The sequence below is a fragment of the Leuciscus leuciscus genome (assembly GCF_965113295.1).
Source record: "Leuciscus leuciscus genome assembly, chromosome: 3".
In the NCBI taxonomy this organism is placed as follows: Eukaryota; Metazoa; Chordata; class Actinopteri; order Cypriniformes; family Leuciscidae; genus Leuciscus; species Leuciscus leuciscus.
Window position 1 is genome coordinate 364,108 of NC_138727.1, and position 20,749 is coordinate 384,856.

The 20,749-nt window shown below is 39.9% G+C and overlaps 3 protein-coding genes across 4 annotated transcripts in view; all 3 read left to right on the forward strand.

Moving 5' to 3' along the window:
• Positions 1 to 1,542: 1,542 nt before the first annotated feature.
• On the forward strand, positions 1,543 to 14,778 carry dusp27 (dual specificity phosphatase 27). Its single transcript, XM_082163766.1, has 6 exons — positions 1,543 to 1,679; positions 3,849 to 3,953; positions 4,058 to 4,194; positions 5,500 to 5,731; positions 6,598 to 6,815; positions 11,311 to 14,778. The coding sequence occupies exons 2-6, from the start codon at positions 3,853 to 3,855 to the stop codon at positions 13,902 to 13,904; spliced, it is 3,282 nt and encodes a 1,093-aa protein (XP_082019892.1). The 5' UTR covers positions 1,543 to 1,679; positions 3,849 to 3,852; the 3' UTR covers positions 13,905 to 14,778.
• An 876-nt stretch (positions 14,779 to 15,654) lies between these two features.
• pou2f1a (POU class 2 homeobox 1a) lies at positions 15,655 to 20,341 on the forward strand. Of its 2 annotated transcripts, none has more exons than XM_082163984.1 (3): positions 15,655 to 15,820; positions 19,781 to 19,834; positions 19,916 to 20,341. In XM_082163984.1, exons 1-3 carry the CDS (start codon positions 15,775 to 15,777, stop codon positions 20,080 to 20,082), a joined length of 267 nt encoding a protein of 88 aa, XP_082020110.1. In that variant the 5' UTR covers positions 15,655 to 15,774; the 3' UTR covers positions 20,083 to 20,341. The 2 variants fall into 2 exon arrangements, with proteins under 2 accessions (XP_082020110.1, XP_082020111.1); XM_082163985.1 differs by having other exon boundaries at positions 19,919 to 20,341.
• Positions 20,153 to 20,749, forward strand: part of LOC309494768 (POU domain, class 2, transcription factor 1-like) — a gene marked incomplete at its 5' end in the record, with an annotated part of 14,777 nt that continues 14,180 nt past the window's right edge. Inside the window, one exon of the mRNA XM_082164178.1 lies at positions 20,153 to 20,182. Within this exon, the coding sequence (XP_082020304.1) occupies positions 20,153 to 20,182 (30 nt within the window). The remainder of the gene's footprint in view (positions 20,183 to 20,749) is intronic.

Here is a 20,749-nt window from a genome sequence, read left to right on the forward strand (position 1 = left end):
TTCCAGGCCAACAAAACCAATTTTGGTTTTCTATTTCAGAAATCACGAGTATTATCCCTGGAGGGAAACCCAGATCAACACTAGTACCTCCCTATTCAGACCTGATATTCCTGTAACTCACACACACACACACACACACACACACACACACACACACACTTGAGGACTCAATGTTCCACTCAATCTCACCCAGAACACTCCAGTCCTACAGGACCGCATGGAGAGCCTTTAAACAACTCCAATCCTCATACAAATAGACTTTTCCCTCATTCGTCATGTCTCTAAACCATCCAATCCAGTCCCATCAAAGTCTATCTCAGCGTCATTCAATTCTTCAAATTAATCTAACGCATGTCCCTATAACAGACCCTCAGATCACACTCATAATCAAAGGAATTCAATGGCATATGAGACCCTAACCCTAACCCTGGCTTAATAAAATAATTTTAATTATATAAAATCATTTTAAAATAATAAAATCATTTTATTAAGCGCAACAATGAGGAAATGAATTTGAGCACATGAATGCAGGAGAAGCGCAGACAGACATGTAGGCCTACTGACGACTCACGAGGAAGAATGTTTGTTATCGACTGTGTTCATACTTCAGTGCTGGTGCTGGGGAACGTGCTCACTGGTTAGACTGGTTTAGGTCAGCTTGCAGGTTATGCTGGTGTTCAAAGGAAGTGTTGCATGTTTGTAGTCTAGAAGGAAGATACACTTTATGCGTGATTAATGTGACATAAAGACGAGTCAAAAAACATCACAGACAGTAGAAGCTAAACAACCCGTTAAATAAACGAACAGAAATATAAAAACATTTGGCCAAACATATAATACAGACGTGTATATGGATGATTTCTGCAGTATATTGTAAATGAAAGGTGTGTGTGTGTGTGTGTGTGTGTGTGTGTGTGTGTGTGTGTACTGGCCCGCACTAAGATATTTAACTGTCAGTTTTATATTTGTTTGTTTGCGCATGCGTCAAGCCCAGTTTAGTGTTTACAACTTTTTTTTATAGTGTAAGGGTTATTTATAGTGTGAGGGTTATATGTTACAATAGTTTATTTATACATACCGATACTGTTTGATGTCTATATATCCGCGCTCTCTCTATTTACACAAACACAAATAAATGAAGGTGAATTATTAACACGGAAACGAGAAGCTCCGAGTTAGAACTGGTAACTGGCGCCATCTTGTGGATAGATAGATAGATAGATAGATAGATAGATAGATAGATAGATAGATAGATAGATAGATAGATAGATAGATAGATAGATAGATAGATAGATAGATAGATAGATAGATAGATAGATAGATAGATAGACTATCTGCATTATGTATTTGTAGCTAACAGAAGGCTTTTTAAATAAAAAAAAGGAATTATGAGGTTGCATTGATGTACAAAACTGAATTAGTCTGAATAAAGTTAAAGTCTTCAGGACAAATCAGAACATTTCAAAGTCTGTGATGACCAGTGAACTATCAGGCTGGAGTTCGTCATGATAAACGCTCCGGCCCTTTAAGGGCCCCGGGGCCTCAGACCCCTGATGATGTCACACAGGCCGGTGGGAGTGAGAGGACCCTCTAAGTTTAGAGTCACACACACTCACACACACACACACTCACACACACTCGCAGACCTCAGCGCTGGAGACGGAGCCTCAGACTCTCAGGTCAGCAGAACTTCATCAACTTTCACAGTTGCTTTACATCATAGTGACATTCAAGTATTAGATATTGTTCTGTAGCTCTTTCTACATGCTCTCTACACGTGTGTGTGTGTGTGTGTGTGTGTGTGTGTGTGTGTGTGTGTGTGTGTGTGTGTGTGTGTGTGTGTGTGTGTGTGTGTGTGTGTGTGTGTGTGTGTTTTTGTGAGTGAGTGTGTGTGTGTGTGTGTGTGTGTGTGTGTGTGTGTGTGTGTGTGTGTGTGTGTGTGTGTGTGTGTGTGTGTGTGTGTGTGTGTGTGTGTGTGTGTGTGTGTGTGTGTGTGTGTGTGTGTGTGTGTGTGTGTGTGTGTGTGACCTCCCTGTTCCAGAAGAATCTCTGCAGCTGTCACACTCTATATATAGACACTCATTCTCACACACACACACACACACACACACACACACACACACGCCCGATCAGTCTGTTGTTGTCAGGTGTTTATGTGTCATGTTGTGTGTTTGACTGTAGTTGTAACTGGTAAAGTCTTCAGATCCTCAAACACATTCAGCTCGAGGTTCTGCTCTTCTGGATTTTCAGAACTAAAGCGTTACTTTATATATAGTTTGAGTTCTACATCCCGTTAGATTGATGTGAAGAAACCTGAACTTATAGTCCAGTCATTTTATAAAAAAAGGTTGAACAAATTGCAACAGAAGCAAACTCAATGGATTCTGTATCCTCAATATTTCCTGAGTAAGGGGAAAAAAAGTCCCAGAAGAATTATTATTACTATTCATTCTGCTTCTCACGTGAATAGGGTAAAGATATTTAACCTTTAGATATCACCATGAACATTTCTGAGTTGATTACTTACTTTTGAAATGGTTTGTTAACATGGACAAACGGTGCATAATCGAATTACGTATGTGCTAATTTGCATAAATACCACAACAGATCTAAACATTGGGTATAGCCAGGAGAACATGTCTTGTTGAATCTTGTTGACTCATAACAGTAAAATACTTAATGTTAAGGTCTGAATGAACTCATTACGGCTACCCATGAGCATTAATACATAGAGGCAGGAGGAAGTACTTTAGAAACCAGCCTTTATTAATTATTAAGAGATGGGGTTTGGGTCTGGGTCTGTGGGACTGTTTCTGGGGGACGAGTCTGAGGGAAGAACAGGAGACAATGGGAAGGAGAATGCAGAAGACAAAAGGTAAGTAAAATAAAAAGTGAATCCCCAGAAACAGTCCCACAGACCCAGACCCAAACCCCATCTCTTAATAATTAATAAAGGCTGGTTTCTAAAGTACTTCTTCCTGCCTCTATGTATTAATGCTCATGGGTAGCCGTAATGAGTTCATTCAGACCTTAACATTAAGTATTTTACTGTTATGAGTCAACAAGATTCAACAAGACATGTTCTCCTGGCTAGACCCAATGTTTAGATCTGTTGTGGTATTTATGCAAATTAGCACATACGTAATTCGATTATGCGCCGTTAACAAACAATAAAAAAAAAATTGTAATACATTTTTGATTTGTCTTGATGTAAGTAATCAACTCAGTAATTTTCATGGTGATATCTAAAGGTTAAATGTGTTTACCCTATTCACGTGAGAAGAAGAATGAATAGGCGTATGAATAGACTATATTTGGGTCTTTTTCTAATCTTTCCCCTAATGGGATTCTTCTGGGCTTTTTTTCCCTTACTCAGGACATATTGAGGATACAAAATCAGTTGAGTTTGATTCTGTTGCAGTTTGTTCAAGGTTGACCCCCATTTTGGCTTAAAATGACTGGACTATTAATGCGTTAACACTTTACAGTGAGGTTTCAGTTGTTAACAGTAGTCAATGCACTGTGAACTAACAAGAACAAACACTGAATAATTGTATTTTTATTAACATTAACAAAGGTATAATGTTAATACATTAGCTAATGTTAACTACAATACCTTATTGTTTTATATTATTGCTAAGGTATTAAATAATATTTATCTTTATCTGTTGGACTTTCAATTTCAAATGAGCTTTATTATCATGACTGTGTATCACAATTTTCTGGTGTTGTTCTCTCTCTCTCTCTCTCTCTCTGTGGTGTGTATGTGTGTGTGTGTGTGTGTGTGTGTGTGTGTGTGTGTGTGTGTGTGTGTGTGTGTGTGTGTGTGTGTGTGTGTGTGTGTGTAGTGTGATGGCGTCGTCGGCTGAGAGCATCAGTGCTGTGGAGGATCAGGATGGAGCCGCGAGTGTTAAACTCGTTCAGTCGCATTACTTGCGCTGTCCTTCTCCCAGGTTCACTCACACACCAACACTGAATATACCCCCAAACACTGTTAAATATCAGCTACACACACTTTATTCAGCCTGACGTCATGTGTGTGTTTGATCTCCTGCAGTTTCTCCATGATGTCCGATCGCTTCTCCACGGTTTCGGACCGGTTCTCCATGATCTCAGGCTCAGAATCAGAAAGCATCTTCATGGAACCCATTCATCTGTCATCAGCCATCGCTGCCAAGAAGATCATCAGCGAAGGTCAGCGCAGAAGAGCTGGTTTAGCAGAAAACTTACAGCATCACCCAGTAAACTTACAGCATCACCCAGAAAACTTACAGCATCACCCAGTAAACTTACAGCATCACCCAGAAAACTTACAGCATCACCCAGTAAACTTACAGCATCACCCAGAAAACTTACAGCATCACCCAGTAAACTTACAGCATCACCCAGAAAACTTACAGCATCACCCAGAAAACTTACAGCATCACCCAGTAAACTTACAGCATCACCCAGTAAACTTACAGCATCACCCAGAAAACTTACAGCATCACCCAGTAAACTTACAGCATCACCCAGTAAACTTACAGCATCACCCAGTAAACTTACAGCATCACCCAGAAAACTTACAGCATCACCCAGCAAACTTACAGCATCACCCAGTAAACTTACAGCATCACCCAGTAAACTTACAGCATCACCCAGTAAACTTACAGCATCACCCAGAAAACTTACAGCATCACCCAGTAAACTTTCAGCATCACCCAGTAAACTTACAGCATCACCCAGTAAACTTTCAGCATCACCCAGTAAACTTACATCATCACCCAGTAAACTTACATTATCATCCAGAAAACAAGATTATTTTTCTTGTATACGAATTTTTTGAAATTTGGACTGGAAACAAGACAAAAATATTAATTAAGAAAAGCATTTTTTGCAGTTTCATTCTACAAACACTATGGGATTGTTCTTTGTTCTCTGAATGTTCTGAAACAAGTAGTAACATTTCAAAACCGAACATCCAACTAAAATGTTTCAGGAAACGTTCCATGAATGATGTATAAATAAAGTTTTTGTGCTAATGTTTGAGAACATCATTAAAGACCAGATAACTTTGAATGAACGTTCTATTAATGTTCCTGGAAGATCATTTGTTCATGTTTTGGAGAACTGTTGGAGAAAATGTTTTTTTTCCCTCCATTCTGTCACTGATGAGTTTTGGTTCCTTCACTGTCACCATTGGCTTTTGTATATTCAACAATATTATTGATCTCCTGCATTGACATCATTATATGAGAACTGAACTGAGCTGGACGATGACATCACTGTTTTCTCCAGAGCGGCTATATATATATATATTAACTAAATTAATAACTTTTTTACAACAAAAACGAACCATCACTGAACTTTCTTAAGCTGGACTGTGACGCCATTTTCTTCTGGAAACAAACTTTGTTGCATTATTGTCCTGTTATCTCTGTAAAGCTGCTTTGAAACACTCTGTGTTGTAAAAAGCGCTGTATAAATATCTAGTTCTGAGTTGTCTCTGTCGGTCCTCAGAGCTGGAGTCGAGAGCCGTGAGGACACCGGTGACCTCTGACCTCATGCTGGAGTCCGCAGAGCATCTGATGGTGGAGGACCTGTACAACCGTGTGAAGGACCTGATGGACGACCGCAGCCCCTACAACACGCCGTGTGTGCTGGACATCCAGAGAGCGCTGATCCAGGACCGGCTCGAGGCTCCGTTCAACCCTGTGGATGAAGTCTGGCCCAACATCTACATCGCAGAGAAGTGAGTCTCAGGAACACGGATCTGTGTGACGACAGGAGAAACACGGTTACCTTCCCTCACAGACAGCAGAGTGTCGGCCCAGATCCGGCTCAGTAAAGTTAGTAAAGTTCTGAACCCGTAATATGAGAGTGTGAACCCAGACAGCCCAGATTCGGCTCAGATCCGTCTGATTTATGGGTTCACACAATCATATTACGGGTTCAAAACTTTACTGACAGATTCTCACAATGCCAGTTACCACAGAAAATCCTTGGTAACACTTTATTTTACAGTGTCCTTGATACATATGTTACATGTACTTACATAATAATAACAGTAAATGTTTATGATGGAATTGATGTGATGTAAATTATAATGGATAGATGCACTTTTATGATGGACAGATGCACTTTTATGATGGATGGATGCACTTTTATGATGATAGATGCACTTTTATGATGGATAGATGCACTTTTATGGACTTCAAAACAGAAACAGCCATTCACTGCCATCATAAAGCTTGGAAGAGCCAGGAAATTTTTTAATATAACTCTGATTGTGTTCGTCTAAACACAAGAATGTCATATACACCTAATGAAAACTTGAGGGCGAGTAAATCATGGGGTAATTTCCATTTTTGGGTGAACAACCCTTTTAAATATATAATTACACTAGCAATGACACCTTAAAATAAAGTATAACCAAATCCTTTATAAAACCTTTACAATGAATGTACAAGTAATCGACATTCTGCCACTAACCCTAACCCACATCATTCTTTAAATTTGTTTTTACAGGAACGTGTGAAACATCAGTTTATCAGTCTAATGCTGTTGCTTTACTGTAGTAAATGACAGGCTGATGTGTTTGCCTGTTCTCTGCTTCAGGTCGGTGGCTGTGAATAAAGCCCGTCTCAAACGCCTCGGCATCACTCACGTGGTGAACGCAGGTCACGGCACCGGCGTCTACACCGGCGAGCTCTTCTACCAGGGCATGGACATCACCTATATGGGCATCGAGGTGGATGACTTCCCCGATGCGGACATCTCTCCTCACTTCCGCTCGTGTGCCGAGTTTCTGGATGATGCTTTGCTGACACACAGGGGTGAGTTTAGAAAACGTTCTTTTTAGTCATTATGATGTCGGAGGTTAATATTGATTGTTTTTCAACAAAAAAATTCGGTAACACTTTACAATACGGTACATTTGTTAACTACCTAATCTATGATGGACAGATGCACTTTTATGATGTAGAGATGCACTTTTATGATGGAGAGATGCACTTTTATGACGGATAGATGCACTTTTATGATGGAGAGATGCACTTTTATGATGGAGAGATGCACTTTTATGATGGACAGATGCACTTTTATGATGTAGAGATGCACTTTTATGATGGAGAGATGCACTTTTATGACGGATAGATGCACTTTTATGATGGAGAGATGCACTTTTATGATGGACAGATGCACTTTTATGATGGATAGATGCACTTTTATGATGGAGAGATGCACTTTTATGATGGATAGATGCACTTTTATGATGGATAGATGCACTTTTATGACGGATAGATGCACTTTTATGACGGATAGATGCACTTTTATGATGGATAGATGCACTTTTATGATGGAGAGATGCACTTTTATGATGGATAGATGCACTTTTATGACGGATAGATGCACTTTTATCATGGATAGATGCACTTTTATGACGTGCACTTTTATGATGGACAGATGCACTTTTATGATGGATAGATGCACTTTTATGATGGATAGATGCACTTTTATGATGGAGAGATGCACTTTTATGATGGATAGATGCACTTTTATGACGGATAGATGCACTTTTATCATGGATAGATGCACTTTTATGACGTGCACTTTTATGATGGACAGATGCACTTTTATGATGGACAGATGCACTTTTATGATGGATAGATGCACTTTTATGACGGATAGATGCACTTTTATCATGGATAGATGCACTTTTCTTTTATCATGGATAGATGCACTTTTATGATGGATAGATGCACTTTTATGATGGATAGATGCACTTTTATGACGGATAGATGCACTTTTATCATGGATAGATGCACTTTTCTTTTATCATGGATAGATGCACTTGCACTTTTATGACGGATAGATGCACTTTTATCATGGATAGATGCACTTTTATGACGTGCACTTTTATGATGGAGAGATGCACTTTTATGATGGATAGATGCACTTTTATGACGGATAGATGCACTTTTATCATGGATAGATGCACTTTTCTTTTATCATGGATAGATGCACTTTTATGATGGATAGATGCACTTGCACTTTTATGACGGATAGATGCACTTTTATCATGGATAGATGCACTTTTATGACGTGCACTTTTATGATGGACAGATGCACTTTTATGATGGATAGATGCATAGATGCACAGAAAAAGCCATTTTTTAACATAAACTAAGAATGAACAATACTTCTACATCATTTTATTAATCTTAGTTCATATTAATTTCAACATTTACTAATACATTATTAAAATCAAAGGTTGTATTTGTTAACATTAGTTAATGCACTGTGAACTAACATGAACTAACAATGAACAGCTGGATTTTAACTAACATTAAAAAAGATTAATAAATACTCTCAAAAATGTATTGCTCATTGTTAGTTCATGTTAGTCCATTCATTAACTAATGTTAACTAATGAATCTTATTGTAAAGTGTTACAATTTGTTCTTTAAATGTTTGGCACACACTGTTCCTGTCATAGATAAACAAACCGAAGATACCAAATTAACTCACCGGCCTGGACTCTGTCATGTCTCACTCGCTTATTTTTAGAGTTAGTGACACAGATATACAGGAACCTCTTCAGAATCTGAATCGAGTCAGGACAACACGCCAGAAACTAAGATCACACTCTAAAACGGTTCTGTATCGGCATCGATGGTTCCATGAAGAACCTTTAAAATCCACAGAATCTTTCCATTCGGCTCTTTAGATTAATAAAATGTTGTTCAAACTAAGAAAAAAATGCTTCTTTTAAGAACTGATCACTGAAACGTTTGTGAAGAAACCAGAAATGGTTCTTGGCATCACTGTCAAAAACCCCTTTGGATCTGTAATTTTTAAGAGTGTTAGCAGTAATAATGATTGCTTCTCTTTAATTTAGTCTTCTCTATCATGCCGGATTTTGATTATTGTTTTTTAAATAATTATTAGGATGTAAACTTCCAGTTTCCAAAACATTCATCAGCTCATAATACTTAATGTTGCATAGATCTGATTTGACGTTACAATCTAATTATTCCTGTAGATTCAGATCCAACCCTGATCAACACGCCTGTCCTCATTTGTAAGTGGCTTTGGATAAAAGCGTCAGGGTCAGTGAACCCATGTGCTGCAGTTCAGAGGTCAACCACTAGAGGTGATCTTTCTGTCATCATTTACTGACCCTCATGACCTTCTTTCTTCTGCTGAACACAAAAGAATGTATTTAGCAGAATGCTAGAGAACGATGACCTGAATGTAGTCACTCATCATCTAGTGCTCCACAACTGGAGGGTGATTAAATGATGAGACAGTTGCGTTTTTGGGTGAACTATCAATATAACGTAATGGATTTGCATTTTAAAGTTGAGAATTTTTGTGTTATTTACTGCATATCAGATCTGAATGTGGTTCAGAATTTCTCTCCCCGTTGTTTTGCCATTGATTGTTCTGTATGAGTAGTCTGTCTTCTCATTTTGTTCCTGACATCAGGCTCTGGGAGAGAATTTATGAAAGCTTGGCTCATGTATATTAACTAGGTCATGATGTAGCTTGATAATCAAGCGCACCCAGTCACATGATTTCATCAATGTTAATGAGCCAAGACTAGAGAAAGTCTGTTGGCCACAGGCCCTGTCCCAGCAAGCAATTTTGCATTTAAAATACGTCTAATAGCCGTCTAATAGCTAAATTGTGACTACAGATTGACCATATCATGAAATTACACTTACATCTTGTAGATATTATTGACATTGGTAACATGATGGGATATCAACCATCTCATGCGCTGGCCAAAAACTACAATGAATCAGTTTTGACTATAAGTGGGCTAAATAGCAAAGAAATGAAACCAAACAGCTTGTAATCACTGTTGACTTTGCTAACATGATGGAATATCATACATCTCGCAAGTTATTTTGGCAAAAACGACATGCAGTGGTAAAAAGAGTAGTGAAAAAACATAGTAGAGTAAAAAGTACTTGTCCAAAAAACTACTTGAGCTGGACTATATCGGGTCTATAGTTAACCTACTCATAGCCGGACTATATCGGGTCTATAGTTAACCTACTCATAGCCGGACTATATCGGGTCTATAGTTAACCTACTCATAGCTGGACTATATCTATAGTTAACCTACTCATAGCCGGACTATATCGGGTCTATAGTTAACCTACTCATAGCTGGACTATAGCGGGTCTATAGTTAACCTACTCATAGCTGGACTATATCGGGTCTATAGTTAACCTACTCATAGTTGGACTATATTGGGTCTATAGTTAACCTACTCATAGCCGGACTATATCGGGTCTATAGTTAACCTACTCATAGCCGGACTATATCGGGTCTATAGTTAACCTACTCATAGCTGGACTATATCGGGTCTATAGTTAACCTACTCATAGTTGGACTATATTGGGTCTATAGTTAACCTACTCACAGCTGGACTATATCGGGTCTATAGTTAACCTACTCATAGTTGGACTATACTGGGTCTATAGTTAACCTACTCATAGTTGGACTATATTGGGTCTATAGTTAACCTACTCACAGCTGGACTATATCGGCTCTATAGTTAACCTACTCTTAGCTGGACTATATTGGGTCTATAGTTAACCTACTCACAGCTGGACTATATTGGGTCTATAGTTAACCTACTCATAGTTGGACTATATCGGGTCTATAGTTAACCTAGTCATAGCTGGACTATATCGGGTCTATAGTTAACCTACTCATAGTTGGACTATATTGGGTCTATAGTTAACCTACTCATAGTTGGACTATATTGGGTCTATAGTTAACCTACTCACAGCCGGACTATATCGGGTCTATATTTAACCTACTCACAGCCGGACTATATCGGGTTTATAGTTAACCTACTCATAGCCGGACTATATCGGGTCTATAGTCAACCTACTCATAGCCGGACTATATCGGGTCTATAGTTAACCTACTCATAGCCGGACTATATCGGGTCTATAGTTAACCTACTCATAGCCGGACTATATCGGGTCCATAGTTAACCTACTCATAGCCGGACTATAGTTAACCTACTCATAGCTGGACTATATCGGGTCTATAGTTAACCTACTCATAGCCGGACTATATCGGGTCTATAGTTAACCTACTCATAGCTGGACTATATCGGGTCTATAGTTCATCTACTCATAGCTGGAATATATCGGGTCTATAGTTAACCTGGACGGTGAAATGATGGCTATTGCTTGCTGGGGTTGGAGGCTTAACATGCCAATTTACATTTCCAATGTGTGTGACAAATATGATGAAATTGCGCAAATATGATGATGATGATGATTTTCTTTTATTCCCCTTCAGGCAAGGTGCTCGTGGACTCGATGATGGGCGTAAGCCGGTCAGCCGTGCTTGTCGCTGCTTATCTCATGATCTTCCAGAACATGAGCATCATGGAGGCGCTGCTAGAGATCAGGAAGAAACGGGCAATCAATCCCAACGAAGGTTTCATAAAGCAACTCCGGCAACTCAACGAGACTCTAATGGAGGAGCGAGATGAAGATGATGACACCCTCAGCCAGTGCTCAGTGATTGACACGCGGGCTCGTCTCGACGAGGAGGAGAGCATGTTCGGGGTTAAAGCGGACTCTATCATGATGGATGAAGAGGAGGACAGTGGGAGCGTCATGAGTAGTGTGGCTTCTTCAGCTGCTGCGCTAAGAGCACGACTTCTCAACGACCCGAACAAACCCGAGATGGAGGAAACCACACAGGACCTGTCGCTCCCTGGGAAAGACTGTGATGATGAAGATGGGGATGTTGATGGCATGATTAGGGAGTGGCAGAAGCGAAACGAGAAGTACCAAAACGAGGACTGGTGGGAAGCCCAACTTCTGTGCGACGGGGAGGACAACGAGTCTCTAGCCGAGAGAAAGCAACCAGAGGACCTGGAGAGCGTGACCAGCGAAGATGTGCAAATGCTGAAGGAACGCATCAGACGCCGTCCCCGTCGACCCGCTTCAGATTCAGGATCCACAACCAGCAGTTACGCGGACCTCTGGAAGCAGCGACTGAAGGAGATCGAGGAGCAGGCCGCCGCTCGGTACCGGCTCAAAGAGGCCGACGAGGACACCAACAGCGAAGCCAGCCAGAAGAAGATCGACGACGACGTGGAGAGCATGCTCTCCGACAGCAGCTCCATGTACAACTTCTGCAAAAAGAACAAAGAAAATCTGACACCTTTGGAAAGATGGAAGATTAAGCGAATTCAGTTCGGATGGAACAAAAAAGACGCGGATAACGGGGAGCAAACGGAGCCTGAGACGGAAGCGCCCGCTCCCTCATTGGAGGACGTCAACTTAACGGCATATCAGAACTGGAAACTCAAGCAGCAGAAGAAGTTTGGCGGGGAAGAGAACAAGGATGAGATTGTGGAGATGAGTCGGGGCGAGGACACGGCCACGGTTAAGAGACGTCAGCGCAGAGAGGAGCTTCTGGAGCGCACACGGAAAACACTGGAGGAGAGCCAGTCGGTGTGCGGATGGGAAACCGAGAGCACCGGGAGCGTAATCCCACTGTCCGCCTTCTGTGCCGGAGCCTTTCCGATAGCAGACGATAACGTGTCAGTGCTGAGCGAAAAATCCTCGGTGCTATCAGGGCGTAGCACTCGATCCCAGATCCCAGATCCCCAAGAGCTTCCTACTCCGGCTCCGGTCATGGGTCCGAACGGAGAGCCCATGGTGAACCTCGCCAACATCCAAAACTGGATAGCCAACGTGGTCAATGAGACTCTCATGCAGAAGCAAACAGAGATGCTGATGGGAGCGAGTCTCGGCCCTTCCCGAGCGGGATCGGTGTTCAGCCTGGGAGTCTCGGCACGAGGAGCAGACGATGAGAAAGCCTCAGTGTTGAGCGGATCCACGTCTTCAAGCGTTCTCTCCCGGAGTCGAGCCGAATCCGTGCGGTCTGGCGGGAGAGCCGAATCTGTGCTTTCATCGAACCTCTCCTCGGTGTCTGGGTTGGGATCACGCAGGAGCAAGATTACTACGACCAGTGTCCCACTATACAGTCTCTTCCAAGACCAGGTGAACCTTCACAAACTGGACACCATGGAGAAAGAATTCAAGTCTGATATGCGGGACAAGATGGCGTCCTATGAGGTGAAGAAGATCGCAGAGGACAACAAGCGAAGTACATTATACAAGAAGAAAAAAACAAAGGAGGACGATGAAGATGAAGCCGATCTTGGAAAATCCAATGGATTTGAGGATTTGGCAGCGCATTCCTCTCAGAAACCCAAACCTAAAAGAGATTATGGGCGTTCAGGAATCCTGAACCTCCCGGCTTCAGCCAGGAACCCCGCTAGCAACAGCAGTGTTGATGAGTGGCTCAAAAACGTAAGACCTCCTCCGAGCAAACCGAAGCCTTATGATGGAGACGCCGAGCCGGTGCGAATGTCTCGGCCATCGTACGACGGGATCGAGGAACCCTCGGAGTTCGACTTCCCGAGCCGAAGGAGCTCAGTGTCAGTGGAAGCAGAAGAAGAGGAGTATAGCTTTTCCTCAAGATTCACATCCAGGCATCGGGCTGATGCTGACATGGACTTGAGTCGAGATCCCAGTCCGGAGTTTAACGATCGATCTCGGAGATCCCCACCTTCGTACAACGGCTTGAGTGAAGCTGCTAATTACAGACCCAGGAGATCTTACGCTGAATCCGAGGACGAGGAGAGAGGCAGTTATCAGAGCTACTCAGCAAAGCAGAAGTTACACGAGAACAGTGAGACAGTGAGGACGGGTAAACCGGGACGGGAAGAGGAGGACGACGAGGAGATGTCGGCTTATATCGCTCAGATCAAGCAGAGGGCGAGAGCAAGGCTGGCCCAAGAGATGGAAGATGATGAAGTTCTTTCCGCATGGAGGAAACAGGAGGAGTCAAAGTCACACAATAAAAAATAATTAATAAACTAAGCATTTCATAAGTGTGAAGTGACACTTCCATTCGAAAAGACAAAACTGTTCAGTATGAGACAGAATGAAAGCTTGTTTGACATCGACCTTCAGTCCATACTGTATATAAAGATACACTGATGAAGTAACACTTTTCAAATATTCTCGTGTTCAGGTTTTGTTATGAACCTTCCGAATTTAAGAGCATATAAACATCAGATTATATCACAAAAATAAAGGTACTGGCATCAATGTTTTTTATATGTGGGAGAAAAAAAAGATTTAGCTTATTAAAATGTTTTTCACACTAATAAAAAAGGCAATTCTTTTAAGAGCTGATCACTGAAAGTTTTCTGAGGTTCTTCTGTGGCATCACTTAAAGATGATAATGTTGTGCGATAAACTCAGAGTCAGGATTAACAGATTTAGCAGCTCTCAACTGCAATGGCCCCAAAATAATAATATATACAGTGAAAATAATATACGGTTCATTAAACACACATTGAAATTGTTACAATGGGAAACTGCACACAAACTACAATAACTCACAGTAAAATGACTATGAAGCACAAATAATTGCATGAAACATCAAAAAAAAAAAAAATCTAAATGTCATAATCATTTGTTAACAAACAAGTATTCACTACTTCAGTGAGCTCATTGTTTCTGCCTTAAATTATTACATTGTTTAAATTGATACATTTTTAGCGAACTGTGATTTTGTATATTCTGACATGCATAACTCAGACAGTTTCCTCTGATAACAGATCACTGTGAACTGTAATGTGGACTCGTGTATTTTCTGTAAAGCTGCTCTGAAACGATGTGTGTAAAATGCGCTACACAAATAAATGTGAATTGAATTGAATGATATAATTAACAATTGAGATTTATGAAGTATTGTTTCATTTCAAATCTACCTTAATTAGTGACTGTCTGATTGTGTCAGTGTGTTTTATTTGTGTTAAACCCAACGAACTAACTAAAGAAATCAAGCATTTGTGTAATTGGACTTTTGTCTCAAAACCTAGTTTCTGAGATTCACAACATGTGACAACAAGCCCGATCTCCCCTGTGTTTACATCTGGTACACTCAGGTAACAAACAACACTGCTAACAAAAATATGTCCTAAGAACTTTCAAAATGTCCAGTTTATTAAATGTTTTACACTTTTTTCTTGGTTATTTGAACATTAAAAGAACATTTGATCATTCTTCAGAAATTAAAGCGATAGTTCACCCATTTACTCACCCTCATGTTGTTCCAAACCTGCATGAGTTTCTTTCTTCTGTTGAACATGAAGAACGTTGGTAAGCAAGGAAAAATAGAAGAAGAAAAAAAAGAAAAAAAGAAGAAAAAAAACACCAACTGTCTGATTACCAACATTCTTCAAAATATTTTGTGTTCAACAGAAGAAACAAAAACTCATGCAGGTTTGGAACAACATGAGGGTGATTAAATGACACAATCTTCATTTCTGGGTGAACTGTCCCTTTAAGGAAACGTTACTTTTGAATGTTCTCTGAACGTTCCGAAACAAACATTTAAAAAAACGATATTCGAACGTCCAACTAAAAAGTTCCATGAAAAATAGTCTATAATGTTTTGTGCTAGTTTTGAGATTAATGACCAGAACACTTTGAACGAATATTCTATAAACGTTACAGGAAGAAGATTTGTTACTTTGAGAGAACATTGACAAAACGTTTCTTGTTAGCTGGGAAACAAGATAATCTTTACAATTTTAAAACATTATCGAATTATGTGGTTGTTCTGAAGTTTATGAGTTCAGGGGCCGGACCTGTGTGTGTGTGTGTGTGTGTGTGTGTGTGTGTTTTAGCAGTAGGCGGGGTTTCACTCTCACACTAAATATTCAAAATGGCGGACGGAGGATCAACGACTCAAGATGAGCGCTCGACTGCAGGTAATTATTACATTTTACATATTCATATTCCCCCATCCGCCTCAAGTAAACAAAAGTCAAACACACACGCCGATCGTTTGCGGACAGAATCGATCACAGTGGGGAAGAATGTTTATTGTTTCGGAGATGATTTGAGTCGGTCAGCGGCAGATGAGAGTTGTTTGTCCTGTACTAAACTCTCATCATTTGAAATGGCGCGCGCGTGTGCTGCATATTCACACAGTCTCGTGGTTTAGCATAGCGTGTGGGTTTACTGGGGGAAATGGGTTAAACTGGTCGGAGCGGGCGGGTTTATCGCGCTGTGGATGATGTTTGTGAAGTGTGTGTGTGTGTGAGAGAGAGAGAGTTAGCAGTGCTGCTATTAGCGCGCTTTGTGTCGCTCGTTCGGCCGAGAGAGAAACTCAACGGCCGCGAATTTGCATATTCATGTGTTTGTTTAGCGGTAAACGCGCACGCGTGATGTTGAATAATAATCCATCACTTTAATCTGTGTCGCGGCGAACTAAACGCAAAAAGACAAACTTGAGCCTGAGCTTTCCTTCTCCTGATCAACTGTTTGCCCCCAGGGCATAAATACCCCGACGGGGTCTGCGTGCGCGTGCGTGTTGGGGTGGTTATAATGTTCCCCAACAGGTAATAAATTACAGTGTGTGAAAAGTTTCCCTTTCTCAAGCGTGTCTGCTGTTGCTGTTGAATAATGTGTAAAGTGGCTGGGGAGAAACTACATTAAAAACTGCGGATTTGCATAATAACATCAGCCCTGCTTGTTTAATGCGCTTCATTCTTTCTGCATAATTTAAACGTCAGTTTCATTCCAGATGAGAGACGCGTCACACTATTTATTTATCGCGCGGATTAAATATACAGAGCTACTCATGAATATTCATGAGTACAAACGCCGTGTTCATGAATGATTAATTTCGCAGAGTTAATGCGCACTGTGTGATTTTGTTTGGATGTTGAGGGCATGAGACTTTACCTTGTTCTTATTTCGGTTTCTCGTGTGTCTCTCGGGAACATTACATTTACATTTATGCATTTAGCTCATTGCAGAACAGTCAAGGTGTTGTGCACTGTTATGTGTGTCCGCTGCATATTCATTTATCTCCAGTTTTACACAATGCAGTGTAGGATCCACATGGGTTTGGGATGTTATCCTGATGGAGAACTTTATGGACGTTCACAAGCATCGGTCATCTCTAATCTGCAAACCACGCAAAGCTGTTCGTCCCATAATAATGCACTCTTCTATGCCATTGTGTTGTATAAATAGTGTGAGTGTGTTCACACTGAAAATTCAGAATCAGAATCCTGCTCTTATATTCGCTCAGGCATTTAAAATGACAGGTGACAAAATCAGAACCAGAACTATATCTGATATCTTGTTGTGAACTCGTGCTCTTCACATTCGTGTTTTTATTTATATTTTTCTTCATCGGAATGGTATGAAACTTGGTAAAGGTTTTGGCACTTGCTATGTGAACACACACACACACACACACACACACACGATGCAAACAGGTTAAATGGTCCTGAAAACAAAAGTCACAAAAATGATGCGTTGGAAATGAATGGTAGACGAGTTTCCTCTAGTGGAAGCGTTTGGTACTGCGGCCGACAACTTCTCACTGAAAGCTAATTTTTTGAGATATCAGACTCAAATTTTGAACTTGTTTTGATTTTCTCACAGGTTTAGAGTAAAACATATTTTTGAAAAATTCATATCAAAATAATTTTTCATAGCAATAAATGTAAAAATGTAAAACTTTTTTTTTTTAAGTTCACTTTTTAAAACTTTTCCCACTTCATCAATAATCTGCCAAGTGTCGTGTTTGAACAGAGATCAAACTCCAGTCTGTCGCTCTGAAGAATTCAAGATTAATGACAGTTAAAATTTGAAATTTAATTGTCAGGTCTATGCTCAAAAAGTGAATAAATGGATTATAAATGCAGCATAAACATAATTTAGTGCCATAAAATCCCCTAAAAATATTAAATAAAAAGCATAAAGCTAGTAATTCGGTCATTTTTGACGTGCGAAGGTCACCAGAGGGTTGAACACTTGTTCACATGCACTTTAACAGTCGATGTTTAGTCTCGGCGTATAATGTTTTGGAGTGCATGATTGGCAAACACAGGATGATGGGGTAATTAAGGCTGATGAATATTAATGAGTTCTCCGGGTCTAATAGAAAAGTTTGGACTGCAGTTCAGTGGAAATGTTTCCGTTCTATGAATACTTCACTTCTCCTGCGTTGTGTATGCCACTTTATCTGCTTGAAATTATGCAGCGCTGCGTTCAGTAGTTTGAAAGGCTAATTAATTGCTTATTTAAAATTCTATTAATTAAAACATTTGCATAATGCATTGTCTGTCAGTTAGCTTTACTGAAGCCCTCGCAGCGGCCCTATGCAAATCGTGTTTCTCACAACTGTTTTCTTTTGAGTTTCTCTCTCTCTTTCTCTCTCTCGGTGGGGTCGTCGTCATAGCAACAGCTTGAGTTAAAGTCACATGACTGTTCGTCTGTGCAAAAATATAAGAAAGTTAAATGTGACTTTTTATCTCAAAATTCAGACTTTTTTTTCCTCAAAATCACAATTGTTTTTTATCTCAGAATTCTGAGTTTATGAGTTTATATCTCGGAATTTTGACCTTTTATTTTTTAGAATTGCAAGAAAAAAGTCTGATTATTTTTTTTACATTTATTTAATTTATGAATTTTTATAATTTTTTATTAATTTCTTATACATTTTTTATTAATTTTTATTACATTTATTTAATTTATTAATTTTTATATATTTTTATTAATTTTTTATTAATTTTTATATATTTTTATTAATTTTTTATTAATTTTTTATAGATTTTTTATAATTTTTTTATTAATTTTTATAATTTTGTATTAATTTTTATAATTTTTTATTAATTTTGTATTAATTTTTATTCATTTTTATATAAATCAGACCGTCTTGAGTGTAATGGTTAGTGTTCCTGGTTATCATGTTGTTGTCAGAGATAAATGAGCTCGTCCGGTTTGACTCGGGATGTCTTGAGACGTCGGTCATTAGCTGACACATTCTTTCATCGTAGCCGGGTCGTGTTGCATGCTGGGAAGGCCCCCCCCCCCCCCCCCCCCGGTAATTAACACAGTCACACACAGCTGGTAATTGGCCTTGTCTCACTTTCTCCCTCGCTGTTGTGCTCGCCGTATCCCACGTCCTAAAAGCTATCCAATTAATATGCAAATGAGCTGATAAATATTTATGAAAAATGTTGAATTATGCAGAAAGCTTTCAGAGGTCGGCGCGAAATGAATCGCTCGCGGAACTTCAAAGCGGCGCTCGTCTAATGAGCGACGGGGAGCGAGATTTGCATACGGCTTTAATCAGCTGCATACTGATTAACTCTCGTTATGGATGCGGCGCTTCCCGCTGGAGTCTTTGTGTTTCGCTCGCGAGTAGAGCTAGCGTTCCAGCGCGCGGAGCCGTTCGCCATCGTAGCGCCGCGCCTTTACAGACACAGGTGAGTTTCCAAGAGTCAGAGATTAATGAACACACGGAATCAGAAACTCGTTCGCATCGGGAGTCGAGTCAAAGGTCAGGACAGAATCAGGGATGCAGAAACATGAGGCTAACTCTGGTTTGATTGGTTCAGTGGAGGTGAGCTCCTGGAAGTGATGATGGTTTAACACAGTTCAGATCTTGATATCGTTGCCTGGTATTTCTGCGTCTCAGTTTGGAAGCGAAGGGAAACTGAAAGTGCGGGTCGTTTCGAAGTATTCAGAACTAAAGCATCGTTCGCATCGGGAGTCGAGTCCGCTTTATTCCTGCAGATCGATTCAAAGATCAGGACAGAATCAGGGATGAATCTTCATCAAACATGAGGCTAACTGATGATGGTTTAACACAGTTCAGGTCTTGATGTTACGAAGGGAAACTGAACGCACTGGTTTGCTCTGAACAGATTCCAGCCCAGCAGATCTGAGTAAGAACAGCATGGAGAGCCGAGCACTTCAAGGTGAGTTCAGGTGTGTGTTTATCTGTGTGTGTGTGTGTGTGTGTCCCTGTTTCTGACAGATGTTCTCCTCTCGTCTCCCAGCAGCTCCAGCCGACGGTCCCGACACACACACACACACGCCGGACACACACATGGCGAGCGCACCGGCGGCGAGTGCCGTCAGCAACGCTCAGGCGCAGGCGCTGCTCCAGCAGGTACGAGATCCGCCAGAACACTGTGTCATGCTAATTAAACGTGTGTCATGCTAATTAAACGCGAGATCAGTGTGTCATGCTAATTAATCCGCATGGAAACAGGTGGAAGAGAGTATGCAAATCTATGCGGAATTTATATGCGCTGCGTAACGAGGTTTGATTTAACGAGAGGAGCGCTGCCAGTTCAGTGTGTTCCAGATCTGGGCTTTACTGTCATGGACACACAATATGATCATCCTGGCAAAGATTAATATCATAAATGTGTAATATTTATTTTCAATTACATTTGTTTTCGGCTCACTGTTGTACTTTACTGTTAGATGTAAGTTAGATATATTTTATTCATTTATTTTTATCAAATTTTTTTATAAAATACATTAATTTATTATTTATTTATTTGAATATTTCATTTTTGTAAATATTTTTGTATTTTAATCTTAGTTAAATTCTATTTTTATTTATTTTTACACTTTTTCTAATTTTTATTTTAATCAAATTCTATTTATTTTTAAGTAAACATTTATTTTATTCAGTTTATTTAAATCTTTTTTTATTTAATAAAAATAATTAATTTTAATGTTTTAATCTAAATTTTGTTTATTTAAATAAAATTGTATTAATGTGTTGATTTATTTCAAGCATTTTGTTTATGTAGTTATTCATTTTTTATTTAAATAAAATTCCATTTATTAAAGGTATAGCGGAGGATGTTTTACTTCCT

What these genes read in the sequence shown, in the direction of transcription:
- pou2f1a (XM_082163984.1), top strand. Translation starts at nt 15,775, where the DNA reads ATGGCGGACGGAGGATCAACGACTCAAGATGAGCGCTCGACTGCAG. An exon ending in AGATGAGCGCTCGACTGCAG is followed by an intron (nt 15,821 to 19,780) that starts GTAATTATTACA and finishes TGCTCTGAACAG; the next exon opens with ATTCCAGCCCAGCAGATCTG. An exon ending in GGAGAGCCGAGCACTTCAAG is followed by an intron (nt 19,835 to 19,915) that starts GTGAGTTCAGGT and finishes CTCGTCTCCCAG; the next exon opens with CAGCTCCAGCCGACGGTCCC.
- dusp27 (XM_082163766.1), top strand. Translation starts at nt 3,853, where the DNA reads ATGGCGTCGTCGGCTGAGAGCATCAGTGCTGTGGAGGATCAGGATGGA. An exon ending in CAAGAAGATCATCAGCGAAG is followed by an intron (nt 4,195 to 5,499) that starts GTCAGCGCAGAA and finishes GTCGGTCCTCAG; the next exon opens with AGCTGGAGTCGAGAGCCGTG. An exon ending in AACATCTACATCGCAGAGAA is followed by an intron (nt 5,732 to 6,597) that starts GTGAGTCTCAGG and finishes TCTCTGCTTCAG; the next exon opens with GTCGGTGGCTGTGAATAAAG.